Source organism: Panthera onca, chromosome C1 (genome assembly GCF_046562875.1).
Source record: "Panthera onca isolate mPanOnc1 chromosome C1, mPanOnc1 haplotype 2, whole genome shotgun sequence".
NCBI classification, from domain to species: domain Eukaryota; kingdom Metazoa; phylum Chordata; class Mammalia; order Carnivora; family Felidae; genus Panthera; species Panthera onca.
In genome coordinates, this window is record NC_138346.1 from 22,030,111 (window position 1) to 22,058,075 (window position 27,965).

The window sequence follows — 27,965 nt, forward strand, 5'->3', positions numbered from 1 at the left end:
TCCAAGATAACTAAGACTTAATGTTTTATTTTTTAAAAAAGGCATCTGTCAAAAGGTCACATGCGATTTTTCACCTACACATGAGCAAACCATAAAATACTGTGCAACGAAATCAGTGATGAAAGAGCCGAAGATTCGTATGAGCGAGAATTATTCCCAGTTCATCACAAGCCTCTATCACAACTCTGTCGGCAGCAGAACCAGAAGGAGCAGCGATGTATGCCACGCCGCTCTGCGGGGAGAAGAGACATTGACTTTCAAGACACAAGTTCAGGTGAAGACACTCAAGAACCAAAATCCTCCTCTACAAAGCATAAGCTAACAAGGGTTCACAATACAGACTGATTCGCTCAGCCAAAAGAGCAAAAGAACATCAAATGGAAAAGTAAAATACTTAAATATTACTGATCACACTGCCATAACTTGGCTATAAAACTCACAGAACTTAAACACCAAAAGCAGGGTTTCTGAAGTAGTTTTACATCATAATCAATTCTGTGCAAATGCACATCATTTCCACACTTACCCTTTTAGCTCTGTCTACGTTATCTCTGAAAGGAAAGAAGGCATCAGAGCTGATAGAAACTTCATTAAGTTTGTCAACCCATTCTTTCTTCTCTGCTTCAGTTAGCAGTTCAGGGACTTCCTCAAACAATGCCTTCCACTTTACCAAATCTTCATCCTATGAGAAGGGGGTGGAGAGGGGAAAGAAAGATTTTGGATACAATCTTTAATACTATCTGATGCAAATCAGAATGCCAGAAAGCACTTGGGCATTTGTCCCAGGATTTAATTATAAATAATGGCTCATTCCAATTTACATCTCCAGAATTTTTTTTGATGCTTTTAACATTTCATTAAGAAAAGTAATTCTAAGTGTACCAAATAAAGATTATACCATTTACTTTCAAAATCAGTTTATTCTAAATATATTTTGTTTCTTAATCTCTGTCTAAATTAAATCTACTATTTTATATCCCTGTATCAAAACAAGCAAACAGATGATGATGGATGTTCTAGAACTATATTTACACAGCCTCAAGTCTACAGTCAGTCATACAGATGAAATCAAGGTATGATTCACGGTATTCACATTTTTAAAAAGGTGCTTCCATTTTGGATGATTTGTTGGCTAAAACAACATACTTTTAACTCTTGTTCACGTACATATAAAGATCCTTCCAGAACTACGAGCAAGATTTCACTAGTAATATTAAACAGGATAATACCAATATTAGAGTAAAAAAAGAAAGGCTTATGTTTTAAGTACTTTATGATTATAAGGCACACTTATGTGACACTTATGATGTCACGGATTCCTGTCCCTGATCCTGTGGACAACGTAATGTGGTTAACTCACCTCCTCAGGAGACTATCGAGTATCCGATTACCAGACTTCTCTTTTGCTTTCCACATAGGATTTATTGACATTTGCTATGTCCAAATATAGGTTTAAATTCTAGATCTTTAGCAGGCTACTTGATAGCTGCAATTTTACTTATTTATTTATTTTTAACGTTTATTTATTTTTGACACAGTGCAAGGGGGGGATGTGCACAGGGAAGGGGACATAGGATCCAAAGTGGGCTCTGCACTGGCAGTCTGACAGCGGCGAGCCCAATGTGGTAATCGAACTCATGAACGGTGAGATCATGGTTTGCTCGACTGAGCTACCCACGTACACCAACAGTTGTCATTTTAATGCACCCGTATGCTTTCTTCAAAATAGAAGACATTAAATATGAAATGTAACAAAAATTGAGTTGTTAATGACTCTGGTAGAAAGTGTAGGGGAAAGGGGCACCTGGGTGGCTCAGTCCGTTAAGTGTCTGACCTCGGCCTGGGTCATTATCTCACGGTTCATGAGTTTAAGCCCCACATGCGGCTCTGTACTGACAGCTCAGAGCCTGGAGCCTGCTTCCGATTCTGTGTCTCCCTCTCTCTCTGCCCCTCCCCCATGCACTCACGCTCTTTCTCTCTCTCTCAAAAACAAACATTAAAAAAAAGAAAAAAAGAGAAGAAAGTGCAGGGGGAGAAGACACTGATTACCCGCTATCAGATAATTTGTATTTCATGTTGAATACACACCTATCATGCAGAAGCATCATGCTTGGTTGGCACTGTGAAAGAAGCCTCAGGATAGGTGAAAAATAGTCCCTGCCATCAAAAGTTCAAAACCAACAGGGAAAGTACAAAGTTATAAAACTAAACCAATGGTTATAATTTTAAAAGACAAGGAAGGTCTGTGGTATCAGAAAGGGATTAACGATGAACAAAAAAATTAAAGACAGAAGACAATGGAGAATTGGTAAAAAGTTTAGAATTACAATTTTAGACAATGTAAAATTTTAAGAAAAATACCTGTTACAGAAAAGAGTGAGCATACCAGTATACTCCACTCACAAACCCAGTGACTTTTACCTCGCCAATGGTTCCAGTAACATACTGATCAATGGCATTGGAGATTTCTGCTCTCTTCACTCCAGTTTTAAACTTCATTGAAAGCACTTGTGGATGATGTCTAAGCCACCAGTAGTTTGCCTTATCCCCTGCAAGGCGTGTGCAGTGTATTCGAGACTGCTGTCCTGCTCCAATGCCAATAACCTGAAGAACATGAACATTAAGATGAATCTCTCTTTCGATATTTTTTTTAAACGGGTCTTTTGTGCACATTTCCTAAAATCTATCTGTGAAATTCTGATCTGTGAAATCTATCTGTGAAAATTCTGTGAAAAAAACAGTAGGCCAAAATACAAATAATTCTTAAGTTATTAAGGGTGAGAGTAGATGTCAGTAACTACTGTTAACACATTTTACCTCTTTGGTGACATTTGAAGTATGGCTATTAATACTCTGTAAGTTTCTAGAACTCCTGGACATCAGTAGTGAGGCACAGTCTTACTGGAACTTATTAGAACCCGACTCCAAGAACACCAGTAGCCACAATCCCCCCAAGTTTTTGTTAACAGAGACAAGCAGTCTTTTAACAGTTGACAATCACTAAAATTCTGAATTTCAAAGTCTTCCAGGTCACATGCTAATGAATATCCACACTTTCCCTCCCCCACTTATGGGACAAATAATTTAACAGGTGCCAAGAAGAGCTCAAGACACCGTGAGAAGGGCTCCCAACGCCGCGGAAGCTATGGCGAAAGCAGAACCAGTTCAGTCCAGAGTTAGAAGAGACCCCCAGGAGGAGCTGGCTCAGTGCTGCTTTCTACGGCTCAGCCCACTAGGAAACAAGTGAAATATCTCGCTTGACGTCTATAAGAAACATTCAACACCTTGCTCATGGTAGTGGTCATTCATCGAACTACATAATGTGGGCAAACTGCTCAAAATTCAACACTTAAAAAGAGTAAATTTTATTGTATATAAATTATGTCTCAGTAAACCTGATTTTAAAAGATCACGTTAACTTGCAGTCTACAGATTCTTGGTAAAATGACCTTAGAAATAACGCAAAAATATCCAACAAGCTACAAAAATATGGAGTAATAGGTAGCAGTACTATTCTTGACTCTCTCTTCACTGGAAATATCACAGCCATCAGGAGGAGGGGAGTGAATAAACTAGTTTTATAGCGGCTATTACAGTCCCACTAACCCAAATGTGCTAACTCAGTCTGGGCAAGAAGTAATACGACCAATTTTAATATGTCATTCTGAAGATACTTTGTGATCATCACTAGCTCTAACGGTCTACCAATTACTGAGTAGATACCAACAAACCCAGAAAAGAAAAACCTGGCCAATTTTCCTTTCCAAGCAGTCTAGCACCTGAGGGACGAATATCATTTTGAAAAACAACAGTCTGCCCGAAGTGGGTTTGAGAGTGTGGTTACCTGACCATTCTTGGCATAGCACACGGAGTTAGACTGCGTGTACTTCACAGCAATGGTGGCTACAATGAGGTCTCTGAGCGCAGACTCTGGCAACTGAAAAGACACAGGGCGGTCAACTACAGTGGAATTTGTAGCTCCAATGGAAAACGTTAAGCATCTTACAGGTCATTTTCTTATAGACCTATGATGTAGTTGTACCTTTCTAAATTTTTTTTTTTTTAACGTTTATTTATTTTTGAGACAGAGAGAGACAGAGCATGAACAGGGGAAGGGCAGAGAGAGAGGGAGACACAGAATCCGAAACAGGCTCCAGGCTCTGAGCTGTCAGCACAGAGCCCGACGCGGGGCTCGAACTCACGGACCGCGAGATCGTGACCTGAGCCAAAGTCGGACGCCCAACCGACTGAGCCACCCAGGCGCCCAGTAGTTGTACCTTTCAAATGATAGAATGGAATTAACTGTTCATAGAAATCACTATTGTGTTTTACTGAAAAAGATCAACATTCAACATACTTGTCGTGGAACTCAACAGTGCCTAGTGCATCACGGACTCAAACTAATGCCATTTTGCAGCAACTCCGGCTTAAGCGTGTTTACATATCATGCTGTGAAGTACCATATCCATTCCTAAACCGACAAATAATACTTTCTCTACCACAGTGCCAAGGAACATATATGGAAACATGATAAAGTTTATGTTGAGAAAGAACATGGAGAATAATTTTCACAGGTATCACAAACAACTGTGATGTCTACACAGAGCCATGGCTGTTGAGGAAAAATCAAATTACGATCATTTTCTGCTTTGTCTAGAATATTCTAAGTAGAAACTATTCAAAAATACTTGTGAACTACCAGTCCTAACAGAATAAAGCAATTGCTATAGCCAGAAATGTCACTATGTTTAAAACTTTTTTTAATGTTTGTTTATTTTTGACAGAGAGAGAGACAGACAGAGCATGAGTGGGGAGGGGGGCGCAGAGAGAGAGGAAGACAGAGAATCTAAAACAGGCTCCAGGCTCCAAGCTGTCAGCACAGAGTCCGATGCAGGGCTCAAACCCACGGATAGTGAGATCATGACCCAAGCCAAAGTCGATGCTCAACTGACTGAGCCACCCAGGTGCCCCTGTCACTATGTTTAATGTAAAGAGCAAATACAAACTGAAAAGAAGGATTATCTATGTGGACAAAGACTATAAGCAGCAGCTAACTGATCAATTAGCTAAGGGAAAAATCAGACTTCATCAAAATTAAAATCAGACTTCAAAATTAAAACTTCTGTTCTGCAAACTGTATGAAGAGGATAAAAAGACAAAGTACAGGGGCGCCTGGGTGGCTCAGTCGGTTGGGCATCGAACTTTGGCTCAGGTCATGATCTCATTGTTCATAGGCTCAGGCCCCATGTCAGGCTCTGTGCTGACAGCTCAGAGCCTGGAACCTGCTTCGGATTCTGTGTCTCCCTCTCCCTCTCCCTCTGCCCCTTCCCCACTCATGCTGTCTCTCTCAGAAATGAATAAACATAAAAAAAAAAAAAAGTTAAAAAAAAAAACAAGACTAAGTACAGACTGGGAGAAAATATTTGCAAACCACATAACCAAAAAAGGACTACTATTTAAGTAAGTAAAGACCTCTCAAAACTCCGTGACAAAAACATTCTAATTAGAAGATGAGCAAAAGACACAAAGAAACATTTCACTAAAAAGGATACACAGACGGCAAAATAAATATGAAAAAACACCCATCATTAGCCATTAGAAAATGCTAATTAAAATCACAAGATACTGCCACACACTTAACTAAAAAGGGCGACAACACTAAAAGCTAGTGAGGATGCAGAGAACTGGGTCACTCACATGTTGCTGGTGTAAAACACAAAATCACACAGGCTCTCTGGAAAACAGTTTGGCAATTAAAAAAACTAAATATGCAACTATGATACTACCCAGCAGCCACTGATGATACTCCTGGGCCTTTTATAACAGAGGAATATGAACTTATGTTCACAGAAAAACTCACTCATGAATGTGCAATGAATGAAAATTATAAAAGGGGGAACAGATTAGATGTTACCCAAGGTTAAGGAGGGGGTGGAGGCAGGAAGGAAGGGAGTGTGATTGTAAGAGAGCAACATAAGGGATCCTTGTGGTCGTGGAAGCATTCTTTCTGTGCCTTAACTGTATCAATATCATTACCATGGTTGTGATACTGTACTGCAGTATTACAAGGCATTATATTACCATCAGTGGAAATGGGGCAAAGGGGACATGGGAATTCTTAACAGTGCCTGTAATCTATAATTCTCATTTTTATTTCAAAATTAAAAGCTCAATTAAAAGAATTTCTTAAGAATTTCTTATTCTAAGATAGTATTAATGTAGTATATCCTTTCCTGTCTGTATCTGTTTGAGTCACCAACTATACATTTTATTCCTTTGGTTCTAAGAAAGATGAATAACATAAACCAGCTTTCCTACAGGTCTGCCCTGAAACGTAACCCTGGTATTCTGAGACAGGATCAAGAAATGTGAGACAAGACATCTCAAGGGGGAGATGGTATGGGGATGGGAGTGAAGGAATCCAGTCATATATACATGGCACAAATAGTTAAAACAAATTAAAGCATTATTTAAGAAAAATGGAAGAGGAAATATTTCGACCATGTTCACTAATTCTTTTTTTTTTTTTTTTTAATTTTTTTTAACGTTTATTTATTTTTGAAACAGAGAGAGACAGAGCATGAACGGGGGAGGGTCAGAGAGAAGGAGACACAGAATCTGAAACAGGCTCCAGGCTCTGAGCTGTCAGCACAGAGCCCGACGCGGGGCTTGAACTCACTGACCACGAGATCATGACCTGAGCCGAAGTCGGCCGCTTAACCGACTGAGCCACCCAGGCACCCCATGTTCACTAATTCTTAATGCACAATCAATCCTTATGCTTCTCCCACTGTTCTACACCTCCAAGGATTTTGAGGCTGAAAAGTTAACAAAACACTGCTTTCAAAGGAGAGGGCAATACAAAGAAAGATAAAACCATCACTCTTATGCTTTACTTTCCAAATTTCTAATTAAAAATACATACAAGTAGAGAAAAATTTAGATAAAAGAGGCATTAAAACCATACTTCATTCCTTGTAAAAAAACATCTAAGTTAGTACAGTCAGAGGTACAAAATCTATCAAATACTGTTAAATTATTCATCTGTCCAATACCTACAAACCTATAAGGAAAACTTACAAAAGTAAGAGTCTCAATAGGCAGGCAGGGTTGTCAACAGAGGTACTATGGAATCTAGGACAATACTGTTTCAGTATTTTAAAAAGACACATTAACCAGTCAGGTTAATAAAGTAAGAAGAAAAAGAGCCTCATATTACTATGTTATAATGTGAGCTGCCTACAGTAACAATGGTACAAAACCATGCTTCCATCTGGAAATCCCAGTACTTAATAGCCTTGACCAAAGGAGTAGATTGCAAATGACTGAAAGCTATTTATATATGAAATGCCTACCATGTTCCTTTACTTCAGGGCACCACTGATTTTTAAAAATAAAAATGGAAGAATAAAACAACAAAAATCATGTCTCAATCACCATATACTTATTAACAGATCAAATTATTCCAATAAAGGCTCTGAGGTTTACTTTCAGCAACTCTACCTAAAGCCTCAGGAGTCAGACCTGGGAACAATTGCACCTCCTCATTTTCTATTTGTTACAATGAATGACTTGTTACGAGACTAAACCTTTTCCAGAAACAAACAGGCTCAACAGTGAGGTAGTAAAACAGCAAGTACTGAGAGGCAAAGATCCCAGAGATAAAGGAAGTAGGAAGAAACGAGTGTAGCCGTATGCTTTTTGCTTCAAGCATTTTCTAAGTTGAAAGGCAGTAAGCTAAAAGGTAAAGGAACTGAGCCCAAATTTTGGCAGTGTTACAGGAATAAGTGGCAAAAATGGAGTTTAGTACACCAGGGAAAAGTGATACTAGCAGACCCTTGATGCTTTCAGCAGAGCAGGGGTGAACCGTAAACAGACTGGTCCTCACAAAGATTTAAGCCCAAATTCAAGTCAGCTTAATTCCTGCCAGGATAAAGATGGTCGGACTCCATCTGATCTGCCTGCCAAAAGGAGAAGTCAGCTCTTTCTGGAGGGAAGAAAAAAACACCGTCCAGACCTTCAAAATAGCTCTATAGTTTTCTCACATTCAATACCCAATCATTCAATCAAAAATACCAGACATACCAGCAGGTAAGACCACAAAACAGTGTAGTTACACATCTTAAGTACTTGGGCAGGGCGGGGGGCGGGGGAAGTAGAGCTGTTAGAACCAGCAAAAATATCCTTCAAAATCGAAGGTCCAATTAAGAGATTTCAGAAAAGAAATACCAGCTCATCCATTTCCATATTATGCAACCTTGGACAAATTTCTTAACTGTACCTGACGTCACAATTTTGTGATCTTTACAATAGAGATGATCGGGTAGTCACCCTTCCCCAACCCCCACCCAGAGTGCTATGCATATTAAATGACAGGGTATATATAAATACTAGAAAAAAATCACCACTATCATCCTAGGAATGTGTCGTTCCTAACAGATGACAAACAGCACAAGAACAAAAACTTGACTACGTGAACACACTGATCACAGCACTGAAAATGGAAACAATCTAAGTATCTATCCTAGTACATCTATACATGGATCGCCATGTGGCCTTTTAGATGAAGATGTGGATCTACACTTACTGATATAGAAAACATATTTGCAAGCTTAGTGCATGGTAAAAAGGCAAGTTATGGAACAGAATCATAAAAGATACGATGCCATTTATGTAGAAATGAAGATAAATATCTCTATGTACATACACACATTAGCTTCTAATATCATAATTTATTCTTTTTTTAAGCTCTCAAACTTACTTGATAACTTAAAAATGAGCTAGACATTTGCACATCAACCATTTTTAAATATGAGTCTTTAAAAATGTATAAGCTTATAAATATTAAAAATACTCACTGAGTAACTAGCATACAGTTCAGATATTTTCAAACTTACATCTTTATTCTTGGTCACAACATTGCTAAACAATGACTTGTCAATGACACCATTATTTCTCTTCTGACTTAAACGAAGACCAAAGAGAGTTCGAACTTCGTTTTCATCTGGACTGTAAGACGGGTCCATCTAAAATACAAATATAGAGTCAAAACCAACACATCTACAACCTTTAACATTTTTCATTTAACTTTACAAAAAAATCATTATAAGCAAGCTTATATTCGTTTTTTCTAATTTAAGCATGTGTAAGATCCTTTCACTATGGGTATAATAGAATGGCCAGGCATCAATATTGATCTTAGACTATGGGCTAGTTTCCCTAATACCTAAGAGTGTGTAAAAATCAGTAAGGAAAAATCTCATCAATTAGAAAAATAGGCAAAGAATATAGTCTGATAATTTATAATAAGGAATAAAAAATACTTTAAATATGAAAAGATGTTCACCACACACATAATGGGAAACTAAAGCTGCAATGAGATGCCATTTTTATCTCCTATTGATAAGAAGAAAAAGTTAAAGAACACAATGCTGGCAAAGCTATTAGGAAATCCCATTAAGACATAAAATTTGATGGGACAACCTCAAAGAGGAGCAGGACCTATCACAGACTGACCCGGTCCTAATTCACTGCAGAGCGTGTGTGGTGGCTAATGACTGGGTGACTGGCTACATAAGCTACACCCATACCGGGCAAACTTCCAAGATGGTCAGACTGTATGCATTTGTGTCAGGAGGAAAAAACAACAACAAAAAGAAAAAGAAATGCAAGTATTTCCTAAAAAGTACCAACTATTTCAGAAAAGACAAGCAAGAAATTTAAAATATTACTTTTAAAGAGGTAACATAGTGGCAAAAAGGAAGGATGGGGAGGCCTTTCATCAAATGATATTTAAATTTAACACCTTTTGAATAACTTTTTTTTTTTAATTAGAATTTAAAACTAAGACTAAGGAAGCTACCCTCATCTTAAACCAAAAAATTAATAGTAAGAAAAAAAACCCTGTAGGATTAAAAATTAAAGAAACTTCAGTAAAGGGTAAATTCAAAAGTTGTCATCATAAAGAAAAGATTAAACATGGGGGAAAAGAAACATAAGAAAACAAATTACTATTTCAAACATGAATTAAACTAACCTGAAGAACACAGTAGCTCCCATTTTTCTTTTTAGAGAGTATTTTCAAAGCTTCATCTTCATATCCTGGGGCGACGATACCATCAGATACCTATAAATATATTAAACATTAATTTTTTTAAAGTTTTTATTTTGAGAGAGGGAGAGGGAGAGGTGGGGGGGGGGGGGGGGAGAGAGAGAGACAGAGAAGGAGAAAGAAATCCCAAGCAGGCTCCATGCTCAGCCCGGATCCTAACACAGGGCTTTATGCTGGGTTGAGCCAAAATCCAGAGTCGTACCCTTAACCGACTGAGCCACCCAGGCGACCTTTAAACATTAATTTCTATTTTCAAAAATTAGGGAACATTTCCTAAGCAATCTAAACACAATTATCTGTCTTAATGCAGCAGCATTTTCTGGTTTCTCTCTCCAGCAGATAATGCTAGTACCTATACCTGGAAAAGATAAGCCTATATTAGAACACAGAGTTCTACAGCTGACTTTATCTCACTTGCTCTCCTTTCAGGGTTTCGGGCTGTTTCAGTTTTAACTAAGAACAAACAAATGATTCACAGTAATACATGTACCTTAAGAAGAAGAACGATTTCTCACTATCCTGTTCATGAAGTGTTTTGCACTAGAAAGAGCCCGCTCTAGTGCCCTCTCCAGTGCCCTCTCCGCCAGTACTAGCAAAATGACCTTCGGCAAAGCAAGTTCCACAAGAGCAGGGCATGGGGATCAGATTACATCTTTGCTAATAACCTTAGGCAAAGCAAGTACCTCAATAGCAAGACAAAGGGACCATATTTAACATCTTTGAAAGACAGCGAAGTCCTACTACAAAGCCTTATGCTAGAACATAAAACACAGCAGGTCAGCTCCACTGTGGATGGGGATGGTAGAGGGATGGTAATGGTCATGGGGAGAATCCCCAAAGCAACTAAATGTTGTCAAGCTCATGTAGCCTTCATTTCTACCTATTCGTTTTCCCTCCAAGTTATCTTCTTTTTCTTTCAGTCTGTCTCCTTGCCCCAAAACCCACCTTTCCAGAAGGCTTGTTTGGTATCCAACTAATGGGGGTTAGTTTTTCAGAGTAGTTTATAATCTTCCCCTATACAACATCTTTCATTACAGATCTACAAAGGTTTACGGTAAGGCTATCATTATTACATCATCCTCTGCTCTTTAGAAACATTAACTTTGGCATTAAGATAATGACTACTAGAGAATATAAAAAAAACCTAAATATATAAATTAAAACTTTATCATAATAGCAAAATATTCATTTGAAACACTCACTAAATCTCAAAATTACAATTCAGTCAAGGATTCACGTTCTACATAAAATATGAACATTCTAAATGATAAACTTAATTTAGAAATGGTGTAAATAAATATGAGAAGTTATAGTTTCAATGAAAACTATGAACAAATAGAGCTTTACTCAGTTATGCCTGGATCAAGATACAGGAAAGTCCACTAACCTCTCTGGAGATAATTTTGGCAGTAGGGACATCACAAATATCAGATAATGCGATAAAGTCACCAAATGAAGACATCCTATCAGCCCCTATAAAAATAAAAATGAAGTGTTACAAATGGTCTCTGCATAGAAAAAGATGTTTAAAAAACCTCAATATGATCATATAAAATCCATTTCTCTAAATTTAACTCTATTATTTATATAAGATCTAAATAACAGATTAATAAGCCACTTAAATGATCATAACAAAGTATTCTTTAATTTTAACTTCTAAGGCAGCATTTAGCAAACTTTTTCTGTGGAAGGCCTGATAGCAAATACTTTTTAAGCTTTGCAGGCACACTGTCTCTGTCACATCTACTCAGCGGTGCCATTGTAGAAATCAGTCCCATCAACAAAGGGACTTGGCCCTGCTTCAATCAAACTGTATTGACAAAAGTAGGTGGCAGGCTGGGTTTATTTCGCCCATGAGCCACAGTCTGCTAACCCTGTTGTAGAAGGTGAACAGTGCTGTCAAGTTTCTCAATGATCTTCCATAAATGTTACAGTAATATTCACAGGTTATTAACCTCATGAATTAGATACTTCTGAAATACATAAAAAATAACTCTAACCAAATGTAGTGTAGTTAAAACAACCATATAGTTTTAGTCATATATTAAACAATGTACTCAACAGCCTAATGTGAAATCAGATGCACCAAATTCTAATTATGTTTCCGTTTATTACATTAATATAGGAGCACACACTTTTATAAACAAATTTATTCTAAGGCACTCATAGAGTCATTCCTAAGTGTTAATAAAAAAAAAAAAAATTAAAGACAACTTGGAATCTTTTACTGAAAGAAAAGATATTACTACTTTATTCTACTTAGGATAAAACATTCTTTTCTCTTTTTCAAACAAAGAAACAAAAACCCTTTTACTGTTCCGACCTCTTGCTCTTGCATACGCAGTTGATATGGGTGTAAGTGTTTCATACAGATCATAGACCATGCAGACTCTGGCCTCATCTTCACTTAGTGGAATTCCAACAGCAGCACCTGGTATGGAAAACCATAAAATAAACCCCCACGTGTTACTACTTATCATCTCCTATATCAAGACAATATATATACATATACAATATATATACACGTATATATATATATATATTTTTTTTAAAGTAGGCTCCGTGCTTAGCGCAGAACCCATTGCGGGGCTTGACTCACAACCGTGAGATCAAGACCTAAGCTGAGATCAAGGGGCAGACGCTTAACAGGCTGAGACACCCAGGCGCCCCAAAGCAACTTTTCTTAACATCTGGTCTATGCAGCTAATTTCTAGTGTCCATGCCAAATTACACAAAAATCTGGCCAGATAATTAAACAACAAAAATACAGTTGCAGGGGAGGGGGAGGAGGGGGGAATCTCTTCTCTCTGCCTTTTGAAAACAACCACTGGGTCTGCCAGCACCACACATCTACAAAGTTAGTTTGCTTCATTACTGACTCCCTCCACCCGGCTTGATACCCATACCATTTATTTCTTTCCTGTTTATATCACCTTAGTATCAAATAAGCTTCAAAGAATTATGTGTTAGATTTGACTTAGCCATAGAAGTAAAAATGTATCTTATACAATGGCTATAAAAAGTTACAGATAAGGTGCCCCTAGAACTTCTTTGTATCAGTTCTATTTCAACCTTGTGGAAAAATATTTAGCCATATTGCATTAAACCATTCTACTTTATTTTTTGTTTCCACTATAAAAAAGCATTTTCCTGATCCTCTTATCTCACAGTAATGTTACAAAATTACATACACATAAATAACATCTATGTGTTAATTTACTACCAAATTTTGTCATGCTACCACATATCAATATTGTTAACAGACTTGAAAAAAGTGGTTTGAGACTTCACATTAGAACATGTCAATTCTTTCTAAAATTAAAAAGTGCATTTTGAACAGTTCCAGAGCATTCAGAAAGCAGTGCTTTACCTGCTGGGCTGACATGTTTGAAAGAGGCAGCAGCAGGAAGGTCTAAAGCTTCTCTGAGTTCCTTCACCAGCTGCCAGGCATTCAAAGCATCACACAAGTTTATAAATCCGGGGGCTCCATTTAGAACTACATATGGAAACATACACAACATGTTACCAAGCAGGATCAATCAAGTCAGATATACAGTGCTGAAAACATAACCTATGTCAAGGCTGCACGAGTGTGTTTTCAGAGAAGTATAATTAAGAGGCAAAGACATATACACAAACATAAAAGAACCTGATGAAAACAGAGACCAAAACACTAGAGCCTTAGCCTGCCTCACTGGCCCCCTGCCCAAAAAGAATATACAATACACACTCACATATGCTATATGTTATATGCTACTGAAGAAACCAAATCTAGCCAATCTAGAAATAAACCAACAGTGATTTCAGGAACAGGAGAACAAGACCAGTGATCGTCAGGGATCCACTTTAGTACAGAACTAAGAACAGTCATGGCAATTCTAGAGGTAGTACAAAATCTAATCCGTAAACTTTGTCAATACAAAAACATTATTACAAACTAATGCAAGAGCTGCGATGGGGGAAAATGTATTGGATTTTTCCTCTTTTATACCAGCCTCAGTAGGCTCTGCCTAAAATGCAGTTAAAAAGATTACAATTTCAGAGTTTCTCACTGCCTATTTTCCTGACAATAGCAAGATAAATATTTATATATATTTATATAAATTATAAATTCAGCACATACAAAAAAATGGGAGCCATTAGTTAAAAGCCAATTTATAACTGCATTTCCTTTGTATTATCTTGGATAATACATACTTCTAAAAATAAAACTCTGACAAATATTTACTGAGTGCCTACAACAATGTTGGGCACTGTTGTAGGTAATGGGGATAATACTATCAGTGAATAAGCTAGCCCCCCGCCCCCAATGTCTCATCCCCCAATCACTGTCTTCATAGAGATTATGGGAGAGCCAGAGAAGAAACAAAATAGGCAATAAGTAGAAAACGATAAGAGAAAATATTACATACTTATACAAATGAGTTGAAAACATGTCCACACAAAACTTGAAAGTTTTTAGCAACTTTTTATAACTGTTAAAAATTGTCTTTCCATTTTTGATGTCCTTCAAGGGGTGAATGGATAAACTATGATACATCCTTATACCATGGGATATTGTTAAACAGTAAGAAATGAGCTCTCAAGCCACCAAAAGACACAGAGGAACTTAAACGCATACCGCTAAATGAAACAAGCTAGCGTTAAGGCTACATACTGTATGATTCCAACCTTATGACATTATGGAAACAGCAAAACTATGGACATGGTAAAAATATGAATGGCAGCAGGAGTCAGGGAGGTAGAATGGACAAAATTTTTAGTTGGTGAAACTATTCTGCATGATATTGTCAAGGCGGATATATGACATTATACATGTCAAAACCCACAGAATACACAACACAAAGAGTGAGCCCTAATGTAAAGTGGACATTAGTTAATAATGAATCAATACTAGTTCCTCAATTTTAACAAACATACCATACTAATACAAGATGTAAAAGGGGGAAACTGGGGAGAGGAGATGCAGAGGGAGGGAATGTCTGGGAACTAACTCTCTGTACTTTCTGAGAAATTTTTCTGTGAATCTATTAACTACTTTAAAAGATAAAATCTACCAAAAAAAAAAAAAAAAAAAAAGTTCCTAAAAAAGAGTTCCCTTGACCAGCACGAACAAAATAGCTTTTGAAAATGAAAAATACGGGAACTGAAAGTACATGGAAGTATCTCTTGCCTCAGAATTTAAATGGGAAACATTATAAGGAGGAAATACCTGAGAATAAAACAGGAGAATTTCTTCTAAGAAATCTAAATGTAAAAATTCACACAAAATGTCAAATTTCCAGGTATTCATTCAATAAATACTTAGGAAACATGCCAAGCAATATTCTAAGTACTGAGGATGCAGCGATGAACAAAAAGCTATGAAAAAAGCTGAGGTTTCTGTTCTCGGGAGAAGATGATTAAATGGGAGGAGACAAGTAAAACATAAATACAGTAAAACCTTAGATTGTAAGTAACTTGTTCTAAGTATCCCACAAGACGAGCAAACTTGCAAAATTAGCAAATTTCTAATACATTTTAATTTGATAAATGAGCAATGTCTTGCAATGAGTAGTATGTGACTCCAAATGTCACAGGATCACAACAAAGATAATGGTTCTTCTCTCTCTCTCTCACTGCAGGACTGTGGGGTGATTGTCTACCATCCTCGGATGCTCCATCTCAGCTTGTGGTGTTTGGCAGAAATCAGGGATTTTTCAGAACATCGGAAGGTGCCCACAACTGGCACCAGTGTATTTTTTGTCATGTCAAGGCACCTCTGGACAGTCCTTTGCTTTTCCACACAACAGTCAGCTTAGGAACTTTGCTTCATTCCTTCATTCAGACCCTTTCCTCTGCTGCCTTATTGCCAGTTACATTCAATACAGTGTATGACAAGAATTTATTAATACTGTACTATAGTCAACATCCGTGTGAGCATATGCAATGGCCCCTACGCAGAAAAAGGTTGAAAAGAAAGGCGGCAAGACGATGATTACAGTGGAAGAAGAAAATCATCGAAAAGTACGAATGAGGTTATGTGAGTGGCCAAAATTGCAAGACTTTGTAAGTCTAAGTCTGTGTCTCGTCTGCAGAGGAGAAGAAAAAGGCAGAGGAATCCCTCACTTGTAATGAGATTAGGGAGATATGTAAAATGTGGAAAACAGTGCAAAATTTTGTAGAAAAGCACCACCCAAATAAAGCCGCAGCAGTGTGAGCGATGAATCTGCTTAAGGACAATGCAATGTCAACTTTCCATGAAATCCTCAAAAGGAGGCAAAACCAAGTATCATTACATAGGTGCCTTGTTCAAGTTGCATAAAAAGAAGATGCCACTGAGCCAATAGACAGCAGTAATTCCCTTAGTGATAGTCAAAGTCGTCCTACACAATAAGCCTCCTCTCTCGTCTCCTTCACATGAGCAATGAAGGTTTTCAAAGTACAGGTTAATTTATTTTTCTTTGTATTTTGTATTTTCTTTATTATTTTGTATCATATTACATTACTGTAATCATTTTTATATGAGTATTTTTCAGTTGGGGAAGAAATCGTCTAAGTTTCTATTATTTCTCATGGGGAAATTCACTTTGATATACAAGTGCTTTGGATTACAAACATGTTTCCAGAATGAATTATGCTCGCAAACCAAGGTTTTACTGTATATGCAACCAAGTCGTGTTGTCAGAAAAGTGTGATGGGCAGCTACTTCAGTCTGGGTGATCAGAGAAAACTTTGAGGAGGTGACTTTAAGGTGATTATCTGAATGGCAAAAAAGACCTCGAAGACCAGAGCAAAGGCCGCAGACACTGTGCCTGTGGACCAAATGGAAACAAGGCGCTGAGGAGCATGGGGTAGGGGAGGGTTGCCACGGAAGAGCAGTCAGATAACAGGGTTTGTTACCTGCACAGGCATTCAAGTGGGAAGGAAAGCCAATGCATGGTCTCAAATTGGGTGTAACGTCACCTGATTTACATGGTTAAGATTATTCTGCCATGAGTAGAAAAGACAAAGCAGAGAGAAATTAGATTGTTGCAGTCTGGAGACTTTTGGGGTGACTGAGGGGGCTGGCACAGTGTTAGAAGAGATTCCAAATGTATCTGAAGTAGGGTAAAAATAGGACTGGATCCAGTGAATGGGAAGGGGAAAGAAAGGAGTATTTGAAATTCTCCTCAAATCTCCCACCCTGCTCCCTGCTCCTCTCTCTCTGCTGGTAACAAGGGAAAGGAGAAGCAGACAGGAGTACCCGCATTTTCCTGCCACCCCATGTACCAACAAGCGTGCTCTCGCCCTGCTTTCCCAGTGTATGAAGAGAGCTGTCCTTGTGGTCACCCGAGGCCAGCACTCCTACCCAAGGCCTTCACACACACAACTCTCTCCCCTGCCCTCTGCACGCATGCAACCCGCCCCACCCCGTCCCCGACCAGACAGTAGCACGTGTTCTAATGCCCACCTCAAGAATAAAACAGGACAAAAAAGTGAAAAGCCTCTTTTAATTCTACAAACCCATGGAAGTCCTAACTGATTTTCCTGTTCAAAGAACTATCTTTATTATTGTTATCTCCTAACCTCACATTCCTATCTCGGCCAACTTCAACTGGGCTTCCAGAACCATCATTCCAAGGAAGTTGCTTCATGAAATTTTTCCGGGATCAAACAGTCACTTTCCTGTTCTTAGCAGCACTCCAAACCAGCTGGAGCCCTGCCGGTCTTCTAGCCTTGTGTTCCTCAGCTGGTCCCTCCACATCTTGACCTCTTCTAGGAAATCCATCCATCCTGTCCCACATCTTCAAAATCATCTATATGCCAAGGACATTTCAAACTCCATCTCCAACCTGACCTCTCTCCAGAACCCATGACTGTCTCAACAGATTTTGTTCATGAGAACACCTAGCACCTCAGACTTCCAGTGGCTTTAAAAGGCATGATGTAATTTCATTTACCTTTTCAATGTCAACCACATCAGATATAATACAGAGAAAGACACACACACCCACACACAGCAAACTATGCCACCTAACACACATCCTTTACCTGTGATGGGAAGCTTGGGCTTCAGCGTGTATAACTGGGCAGGAGTTTGGTGAGGATTCATTCCATACCTCAAGGGCATCTGAGATATTCCTTTACTATACTGTTTCCTGAAGTAATCTGAAATCGCTTCATCATATTGTGCTGTATGAGTGAAAGCCTACAAAAAGGGTAAGTTTTGTGAAATACCAGCAGCATTTACCAAAGTTGGGGCGAGAGGGTTTCAGGTAGCACAGAGCAAACCACACTCCTTCCCACACATGTCTGTGCAAGAAAGACACCCACTATCACTAAAGAACACAACAAATCATTCTCTTTTCAAGTGTCTTTCAACTTTTTGACATTATACCTCTGAAATGCTTGGTTCTCTTCACTTACAGGAAAAGGATTTCAGCTCCAAGCAGAGGCCTGATGAGTGACATGGTCTTTAAAAACTGAACACCATTTGGTTTGGCAAACACTTTGCTCGATAAAAGTGCATCCCCACCTTCAAGGCTAACTGGCGTCTAGTCTCCAAGGAGGTGTCTTTACTGTCGGAGTTCTGCATCTCTGTGCAAACGGCCACATAGTCCTCAGGTTCACATACTACTGTTACTCGAGCGTGGTTTTTGGCTGCTGCTCTCAGGAGGGTTACTCCACCTTAGAAGAACAAGACAATTTGTATTTCCATGACTTTAGCCTCCTTTAAATAAAGTCACTGTATACGTATTTCTACCTTAATTTTTGCCTTAAAAAAATAAGGAAAATGTACCCCAGAGGTATTTCTATATAAAGAAAGAGCTTAGAAAATATAGATGAATTATGGTCATCCCAGAACACAATCTTGGAGCAGTAACTATTTTCTGCTCTCTCAATTTTTTGATTTTCAGTGAACATCAAAACAAAGTATCTTTTAAAATGTAAACAGCCAGTGAGCACCTGGGTGGCTCAGTCAGTTGAGCATCCGATTCTTGATTTTGGCTCAGGTCATGATCCCAGAGACACGCGATCGAGCCCCACGTTGGGCTCCACAAGCGTGGAGCATGTTTAAGATTCTCTCTCTGCCCTCCAACCCCCACACCTGCCTCTCCCTCTCTAAAAAATAATAAATAAAAAAAAGCAAAAAGTAAAAATTAAAAAATGTAAATAGTCCAAAAATAAATAAATAAGATATAATAATCCCCCCGTCAGTCTTCAAATATGTTTTTTCTAACTTACCAATATCAATCTGCTCAACAGCCTGTTCAACAGTTACATCTGGAGAAGCCACTGTCTTCACAAAGGGATACAGATTACAGACGACAACCCTAAGCCAAAAAAAAAGGATTTAGCTGCCATTAGAAACACAAACTTTATGGGGTTTACATGTAAGTCAGTCAGTAGTTTTAACAAGACCAAAGAGTCTAAAGATGTAAAACATAAGCCTGGCATTTTAGAATTCTAAAAAGTATGTTGAGACATCAGGAGCTCCCACTGTTGCAGAACATAGGTAAATATAAGTGGCTTCGGTCAGCAGGTACTCTCAAAACATATTTCCCCTAAATCATTTTGCAATGTTGCTGTCCAGGTACACTTAGCTCCTATGATATGATCCAGTCATTAAAAAATTTGGTTAAATTTTAGCAGAAATGCAAAATACAAGGCTATAGATAACATCCTCATTTTGGAATACAATCACTATTACCTTCGACATTCAATTTTAGACTCTATTTCCAACGGGTTAGGTATAATGATGAAAAACGATAGACCATTCTAAGAGTGAAGTATTTATTTGTTTTGTCTTCAGAGAGATCATATACAACAGCAGCAACAGTAAGGCCAAAAGAATAATTTAAGATACAAAACTAATCTAAAATTAACCAGTGGAGTAGAGTTCTGTGCCTGGGCCTGCAACGTGAGGGGCTCTGTGGGCAGGTTCACACACAGTGAAATAAGCACAACTGGTAAAAACTGATAAAAACAAAAAATTCCTCAACAAAAACCTAGCAAACTGAATCCAACAAAATATAGAAAGAAGCACACATGGCAGCAAAGTATGGTTTACCCCAGGATCGTAAGGTTGGTTTGCTATCTAAAAACCAGTTAATGTAATAGCCCATGTCAATAAGACAAAGGACAAAAACCCACCTACCTCAACAGATGCACAAAAAGTATTCTGAACATCCGCTCATGATAAAAACACTCAACAAATAGAAAAGAACTTGTTTAACATGATAAAAGGTAGTAAAGAAAAACCCTAAAACCCATAGCTAACATCATATTTAAAGGCAAAAGGCTGAATGCTTTCTCCTAAGATCAAGAACAACACAAGGATGTCCACTCTCACCCCCACTATTCAAAATCGTATTAGAGGTTCTAGCCAGGTCAATTAACAAAGAAAATTAAATAAAAAGCATCAAGATTGGAAAGGAAGAGGTAAAAGTATCTCTATCAGCAGATGACACTATCTTGTATATAGAAAATCAAGGTATTTCACATACATGCACACAAAAACTATTATCTCTGAATTCAGCAAGGCTGTAGGACATACAATTAACTGAACTATACACACATCAGCAATGAAAACTCGAAAGTGAAACTAAGAAAACAATTTTACTAACAGTACAATCAAAAACAAAAACAAAAACTATTTAAGAATGTTTAACAAAGGCATAAGACGTGTGTGCTAAAGAGTACACATTGTTGAAAAAATTAAAGAATCTAAACAAATGAAAAGCCACCCCAGTTTATGCCTCAATATTCAGATGGCAACATCTCCCAAATTGATATACAGATTCAATACAATCCTTATGAAACTCCAACTCTGGTTTTTGCAGAAATGGGCAAGCTGACCCCAAAATTCATGTGGAAATGCAAGAAACCCTGAATGTCCAAAATGATCTTGAAAAAGACCAACAAAGTTGGAGGACTCACACTTCTCAATTTCAAAACTTGCCACAAAGATAAAACTAATGATGTGGTGCTGGCTTAATGACAGAGATATAGGCCAAGTGTCCAAGACCATTCAATGGGGTTCTGAAAGAAGTCTTTTCAACAAACGATGCTGGGACAATTGGACAGCCACATACAGAAGAATGAAGTTGGACCTCTAACTCACACCCATATGTAAAAAATAACTTAAAAAAAAATCAAAGACCTAAGCATAAGAGCTAAAACTGAAAACTCTTACATCTTTATTATCTTGGATTATGCCACTGCTTTTCAAATATAACACCAAAAGCACAGACAACAAAAGAAAAAGTAAAGTGGACATCAAAATTTAAAGCTTTTGTGATAGTCAAAGGACACCATTACAGAAAGGAAAAAACAATCCACCTAATAGGACAAAATGAACTCTTACAGCTTAGTAATGTTATTAAAAACAATTAAAAAATGGGCAAAGGATTGCAACAGGCTATACAAAATGGCTAATGAGCAAATGAAAAGATGTTCAACATCACTAAGAAAGGCCAGTAATAATCACAATGAGATGCCACATCATACCCACCAGAACCACTAGAATCAAAAGGCTAGCTAACAGATGTTGGTGGGGATGTGCAGAAACATCCCCTACAGGGAATGTAAAATGATCAGCACCTTGAAAAACAGTATGGCAGCTTCTAGAAGGGTTAAACACAGTTACCAGATGACCAAGGAATTCCACTCCTGGGTATATAACCAAAAGAAGTAAAAACACACGTCCATACAAAAACTTGTACGTGAATGCTCATGACTGCCTCATTCCTAATATACAAAATGTGAAAAGAATCCAAATGCCCATCAACTGATAAAACAATAAATAAAATAGGATATATCTATACAATAGGTTATTTTTTAGTAATAAAAAAAATGAAGTATTAAGACATACTAGAACATGGATGAACCTTGAAAACATGCTAAGAAATCCAAGGACCCCACATTATCTGGTTCTATTGGTATGATATACCTGTACAGCTAAATTCAGACAGAGAAAACAGATTTATGGTTACATAGGGTTAGAAATTTGGGGGGAAATGAAGAATGAATGCTAATGGGTGTGGGGGTTTGGGGGTGAGGGGGATGATGAATATGTTCTAATTTTAACTGTGGTGATGGCTGTACAAATCCGAATCTACTAAATAACACTAAATTGTATATTTTATTTTTTTTTAAATTTTTTTAACATTTTATTTTTGAGAGAGACAGAGACAGTGTGAGCAGGGGAGGGGCAGAGAGAGAGGGAGACACAGAATCTGAAGCAGGCTCCAGGCTCTGAGCTGTCAGCACATAGCCCGATGCGGGGCTCGAACTCACGGACCTCGAGATCATGACCTAAGCTGAAGTCAGACGCCCAACCGATGGAGACACCCAGGCGCCCCTAAATTGTGTTTTAAATTGGGAAATTATATGGTATAGAAATATCTGAGTAAAGGTGTTATATACATTGAAAAGAAACAGTGCATATTTTTATGCAAATAAGTACACCGTTAATATGTATCAAAATGTAGGTCATAATTTCTTTAAAAAAAAAGTTCTTTTTGTTGTTTTCTTTTTGTTTTAGTTTAAACGTGAATTTTGGTAATATAAACTTGGCAGAACTAAAAATGCTCACGTATGTACAATGTCACATAAAAGGTATTCAATAAACGTTTACAGTGAGTGAACAGAAAACTAAACCTATTGTTAACCTTAGTCTTAAAAGGGAGGCACCGTGTTTGTCATGGTTACAATCTTTGATTCTCAACGTATTAAAATTGCAACTCCAAAATTTTTACCTGATAAGATCGAAATCAAGTCTAGCCATGTCAGCATTATCTTCTGGGATATTACGAGCCAAGATTCCTAATTTAACAAAGTTAAAGTATTAAGTTAAAAAAAAAACACATTATAATAAGGTACTTCTTTCCAATATGGTCCCATCAATCAAGTTAAACCCTCTAATACTGCCTGATAAAGAAAACAAAATAGTGAAAGATTAGTGGGCATATTTAAAAAGCTTTGTTATAAGTTCCTCATTTTCCCTTTTCTTAAGATTTCTCATTTTTAAGTCATCTCTATACCCAACATGGGGCTTGAACTCACAACCCTGAGAACAAGAGCTGCATGCTATACCAAGTGAGTCAGCCAGGCACACCGATTATTCCCCCTTTTCTTAAGCAACAAAGTGTAAGAGGAATTTTCACATAACCATTGCCAGTTCCATTAATGTATGTGCTCCCAAAAGTAAGTGGCTTGTCTGGTGATCCTCCTTAGCTTAAGGATTTTATTCTGCCAAATTTTACTATAACTGTAATTAGCAATACACCTATCTCTTACCGTTTTTGGTTAATACGTAACTCTTGGTCTCAGATGAATAAACAAAACTAAAGCACTTTGAAAAAGAATTATTTTGATAGTCAGTTACACTGTGATACTTTATCCTAAGTGTGGAGTGTAATAAATCTTTTCACACAAGAAACTGAAACATTTTCATTAACTACAGAAGGAAATAACACTTTTAGTTATCAGGACTAAAAGCAAGCAGAGGAAAACGATGTGAATCCATCACATAATAAAGCATTCTAGATTCTAAACAGTGTCTAACGTAGTATGAACTTTAGCAGCAAATGTGACAAAGCCAATACAGACTCACAGGTAATTTTTGGGGGGGCTTATCACCTGCCTTTTTCCTCATTTATTCTATAAAGTAGTCAACCAAAATATTCCTGAAGACCACTGATTGTTTTGAATTGAAGATACCAACCACTTACCAGCATGGACTGCAGGATGCAAGGTTTTCACACGCCCCCCTAACATTTCAGGAAATCCCGTCAGCTCGGAGACATCTCTGAAAATAGATGAACAGGATATTGCTGTTTCCACTGAACTGTCATTTTTCCATTTTATGCTATTCCAAAGCATCTTTCAACATTACGTCCACAGTTCTCATTTGGGGGGGATTTTTCAGGGCCTTAATTTTCAGAATTCAGAAACTGAATTGTAAGCCATGCGTTCAATTGAAAACTAATTTAGCAGTATATACAAAAAAGCACTAATCCCCTAAATATCTCAGAATCAGACTAAAGTAAAAACAAGAATTCAGTTTTAAGAATAAACAAGCATAAAGATGACATATCAAATGAGTGGGAAAATAAAACATTGTGTTTTAGTAAGGTGATATTCGTAATTGGAATAATCCGAGTTTACTACACATAAAAATAAATTCCCAATGAATCAAAAGTCTGATTATTTAAAAATAAAAAAATGTTTATTTATTTATTTTGAGAGAGCATGCACATGCAAGCGAGGTGGGCAGAGAGAGAGGGAAAGAGAGAATCCCAAACAGGTTCAGAGCCTGACACGGGGGTCGATCCCATGAACTGTGAGATCGTGACCTGAACCGAAATCAAGAATCAGACACTGAACTGACTGAGCCACCCAGGTACCCCCAAAGGTTTGAGCATTTAAAAAAATCACAGAACTACTAAAATTAAATACGTAAGGTGTGCATTCAAAGCATTAAACAAAGAATTAAGAGATCTATGTAAAATGTTAAAAGTTTCACACAGAAAAAAAAGCTGGAAAAAACAATCTCAAACTTTGACAAAGGGCCCGGCCAAATGCAAAACAATGTTTAAATATCGATTCATTATCACCAAACTGACATGAACTCCCCTATTCCCCAGCCTGATTTACAAGCAAATTTTAATGACATGAAGAATGCTGACAATATGTTAGGTGAACAAAATCAAGAAGCAAAACTATCTTCTGTACGAGCTATGAAATTAAACAGATGTTTATAAAAAGACTGGAAGCATATCAACTGTTAAACAGGATTATAAACTATTTATTACCTTCATTATAATTTTCTACATTTTTCAAATTTTCTACAACCAACATACACTGCCTTTATAATAAAAAAACAATAAATATTTTAAAGCAGCAAATTCCTGGGGCGCCTGGGTGGCTTGGTCGGTTAAGCGTCCGACTTCAGCCCGGGTCATGATCTCGCGTTCCGTGAGTTCGAGCCCCGCGTCGGGCTCTGTGCTGACAGCTCGGAGCCCGGAGCCTGTTTCAGATTCTGTGTCTCCCTCTCTCTCTGCCCCTCCCCTGTTCATGCTCTGTCTCTCTCTGTCTCAAAAATAAATAAAAGTTAAAAAAAAAATTTTAAAGCAGCAAATTCCTGGGCACCTGCATGGTTCAGTTGGTTGAGCATCAGACTTCAGCTTAGGTCATGATCTTGTGGGTTTGTGAGTTCGAGCCCCACATCATTCTCACTGCTGCAGGTGCACAGTCTGCTTCAGATCCTGTCTCCCTCTCTCTGCCCCTCCCCGCCCCTTTCAAAAATAAACATTAAAAAAAACTAAAGCAGCAAATTCCAAAAGGATACAGAATTTCCTGGGTACAGTCTCCCATGAAGGGCCATCTGCAGATGACTGGTGTTTGACTAATGACTCACACAGTTCCAACACACACTAAAAACTGGTGACATGTTGTCCAATTCAAAATTCCCTTTCCTGGCATTTGGGAAATAAAATCCAGTTTCTCCAACTGAAGATGATTGCTAAGAACAGAGAAGGCAGATCTATTCTTAGAATGAAAAACCATGTGGGGTCATTAAAAAGCTTGTTGCTCCTTTGTATTCCAGAATTTGCATGCAGCAGCTGCAGTCTTCAAAGAGTCTCGGTATGCCCACTGCTGTAGAGTCACCAATTAAAATCTCATCAGTTTACCTCAACCTCCAGGTTAACTTCCTGGGATAAAATCTTGGCTCTGCCTTTTACTAGCTGTGTTAACTGTTACGAACTCGGGCAAGTTACCTAACTTCTTTGTGCCTCAGTTTCCTTATTTATTAAATGGGGATAATACTACCTACACTGAAAAGTTGTTAGGATTACAGGACAGTGTGTGCGTGTGTGTATAATATGAAGTGTGAACAGTCTCACGCTCTAATGGGAGAGAAATACATTTACATTCCCAATTTGTAAGAAATACATAGTTATAATGGAGGTAAGCAAGAAGTGAGTAGAGGCAGAGATCAAACAAGGCTCCACAGCTGCCAAGTATTTAAACTGAAGAATGGATATGCAACATGAAGACTTGTTACCTTTTTCTACTTTTGATTATGTCTGAAACGGTCCCATGATACAAAGTTTGGTGGAGAAAAATAGGCTATAGAAGAGGAGCTTGCTTAATTTGAAAGGTCCAACTACAACAGCATCCATCATGCTCCAAAAGAAAGAACAGATACTGGATTCTCACCCTGCTGCTCTTCAGAAAAGGCTGGCCTGTCTTTCACGATTCTTACAGGGTTCTTATGAGAACATCAGAGAGATGATGCAAAAAGACTTTGGAAAATAGAAAGCATTTATTTAATAAAGAAAATAAAGCATTCTCGCCATCTGAACTTGTCAAATTTAGGAAAGCTGGCTACAGAAGGCAGGATTACACAATGAAAAAGGTAGTAATCCAGGGGCACCTGAGTGGCTCAGTCAGTTGAGCATCTGACTCTTGGTTTGGGCTTGGGTCATGATCTCACAGTTTCACAAGTTGGAGCCCCCCGTTGGGCTCTGTGCTGGCACTGTGGAGCCTGCTTGGAACTCTCCCTTTCCCTCTCTCTCTGCCCCTTCCCCACTTACAGTCTCTGTCTCTCTCAAAATAAATAAGCTTAAAGGAAAAAAAAAGTCACTGCCATTTATTAGAGCTTTCCTACAGCCTTATTCATTTTCTACCCCTCAGTAGTTATCTCCTCACTCTCCCACCAGAATGCCAGCTCCTTGGGGTCAGGAATGGCAGCTGATTTATGTTTTATTCATTCCTTCTTCCCATCACTTAGCCAGGTAAGGAACAGCTTGTGAAGGGAATGAATGAAAGACCCGCACCTTCATATCATTAAGAGGTGGTAAGGGAACACAGGAAGTCTTGAATCTTAACAATGTCAACAGTTTCTCTACAGAGCCAGTCCAAACATATCACGTGAATCGCGTGAATCAGGTAATCTGGGTTTTTCTTTAATAACAAATGGCCTGCCGAAATTAATTTTCTATAGGAAGGGGCTAAGAAAGAGGGCTCTGAAATGGGGTCTCCTGGGGCTTCAACCCTTAACTCCTCACGGTGCTCTGTAAACTTGAGCACAAGTTACTAAATCTGAGCCTCACTTTCCTCTTCTGCAAAGTGTGTAAGTAGTGTGCCAACCTCCCAACACTGCTGGAAGGAGTAAATGACTTCTTTCAGTCTCTGTGCTCGGAGTGCATTCCTTTCTGGTCAACGGGATCACATTCCGTTCCTCGGATTGGACTTACCTTAAAAACTAAGCTGTGCCTTACCTGACTGCCAGACCTGCATCCCTGAGAGCTTTTGCAGTCCCTCCAGAAGCGATCAAATTCAAACCAACAGAAGTTAGGTTTCTGGCAAATTCCACGAGGCCCGTTTTGTCAGAGACACTAAATAAGGCTGAAACAGAAGACATCTCCCCTCACTACTCGCAGTACATTACACGAAGTCCTTCCAGGCCTTGGGGAGTGGGGGGATCGGCTGGGAGGACGGTCACGAAACTCAAGGCCATCACGGCGGCCCACACTGGTCGGGCCTAACCCGGAGCCTCCCCCGGGTCAGACACCTGCCAGCCGCGCTACAGCGAACGGACCACGAGCCTGCAGTCACGGCGCGCAGCCCGGCGCCGCCATTGTGAGCTGAGGACGCCGCGGGGAAGGGACGCGGAGGGCGTGGCTCCGCGAGGGCGCGCGAGGGGCTCACCGAGCTGGCCGGGTGCCATGGCTGCGGGCTGCGGGGTCCCGGACGAGCGAGGGCAGCTGCGGGCACGCCACGTGCGGAGGGGCGCCGAGTGCCCAGAACGCGCGCGATCAGGCAAGAGGGGCGCGCCGAGCGGTCACCTGACCTGCCACGTGACCCAGCCGCCCTTCCGGGC

At 38.7% G+C, this 27,965-nt stretch overlaps 2 protein-coding genes across 2 annotated transcripts in view; one reads left to right on the forward strand and one right to left on the reverse strand.

Moving 5' to 3' along the window:
• On the reverse strand, nucleotides 1–27,933 carry ATIC (5-aminoimidazole-4-carboxamide ribonucleotide formyltransferase/IMP cyclohydrolase). Its single transcript, XM_060623467.2, has 16 exons — nucleotides 27,794–27,933; nucleotides 27,364–27,490; nucleotides 23,809–23,885; nucleotides 22,834–22,900; nucleotides 19,319–19,407; nucleotides 18,609–18,760; nucleotides 18,125–18,281; nucleotides 13,482–13,607; nucleotides 12,435–12,542; nucleotides 11,499–11,584; nucleotides 10,037–10,126; nucleotides 8,898–9,026; nucleotides 3,845–3,937; nucleotides 2,422–2,604; nucleotides 527–682; nucleotides 1–232 (listed from the first exon to the last, which is right to left on the reverse strand). The coding sequence occupies exons 1-16, from the start codon at nucleotides 27,810–27,812 to the stop codon at nucleotides 113–115; spliced, it is 1,779 nt and encodes a 592-aa protein (XP_060479450.1). The 5' UTR covers nucleotides 27,813–27,933; the 3' UTR covers nucleotides 1–112.
• ABCA12 (ATP binding cassette subfamily A member 12) overlaps nucleotides 27,811–27,965 on the forward strand; it is a 291,771-nt gene continuing 291,616 nt past the window's right edge. Inside the window, exon 1 of the mRNA XM_078450550.2 lies at nucleotides 27,811–27,904. Coding sequence (XP_078306676.2) covers nucleotides 27,811–27,904 — 94 coding nt within the window. The remainder of the gene's footprint in view (nucleotides 27,905–27,965) is intronic.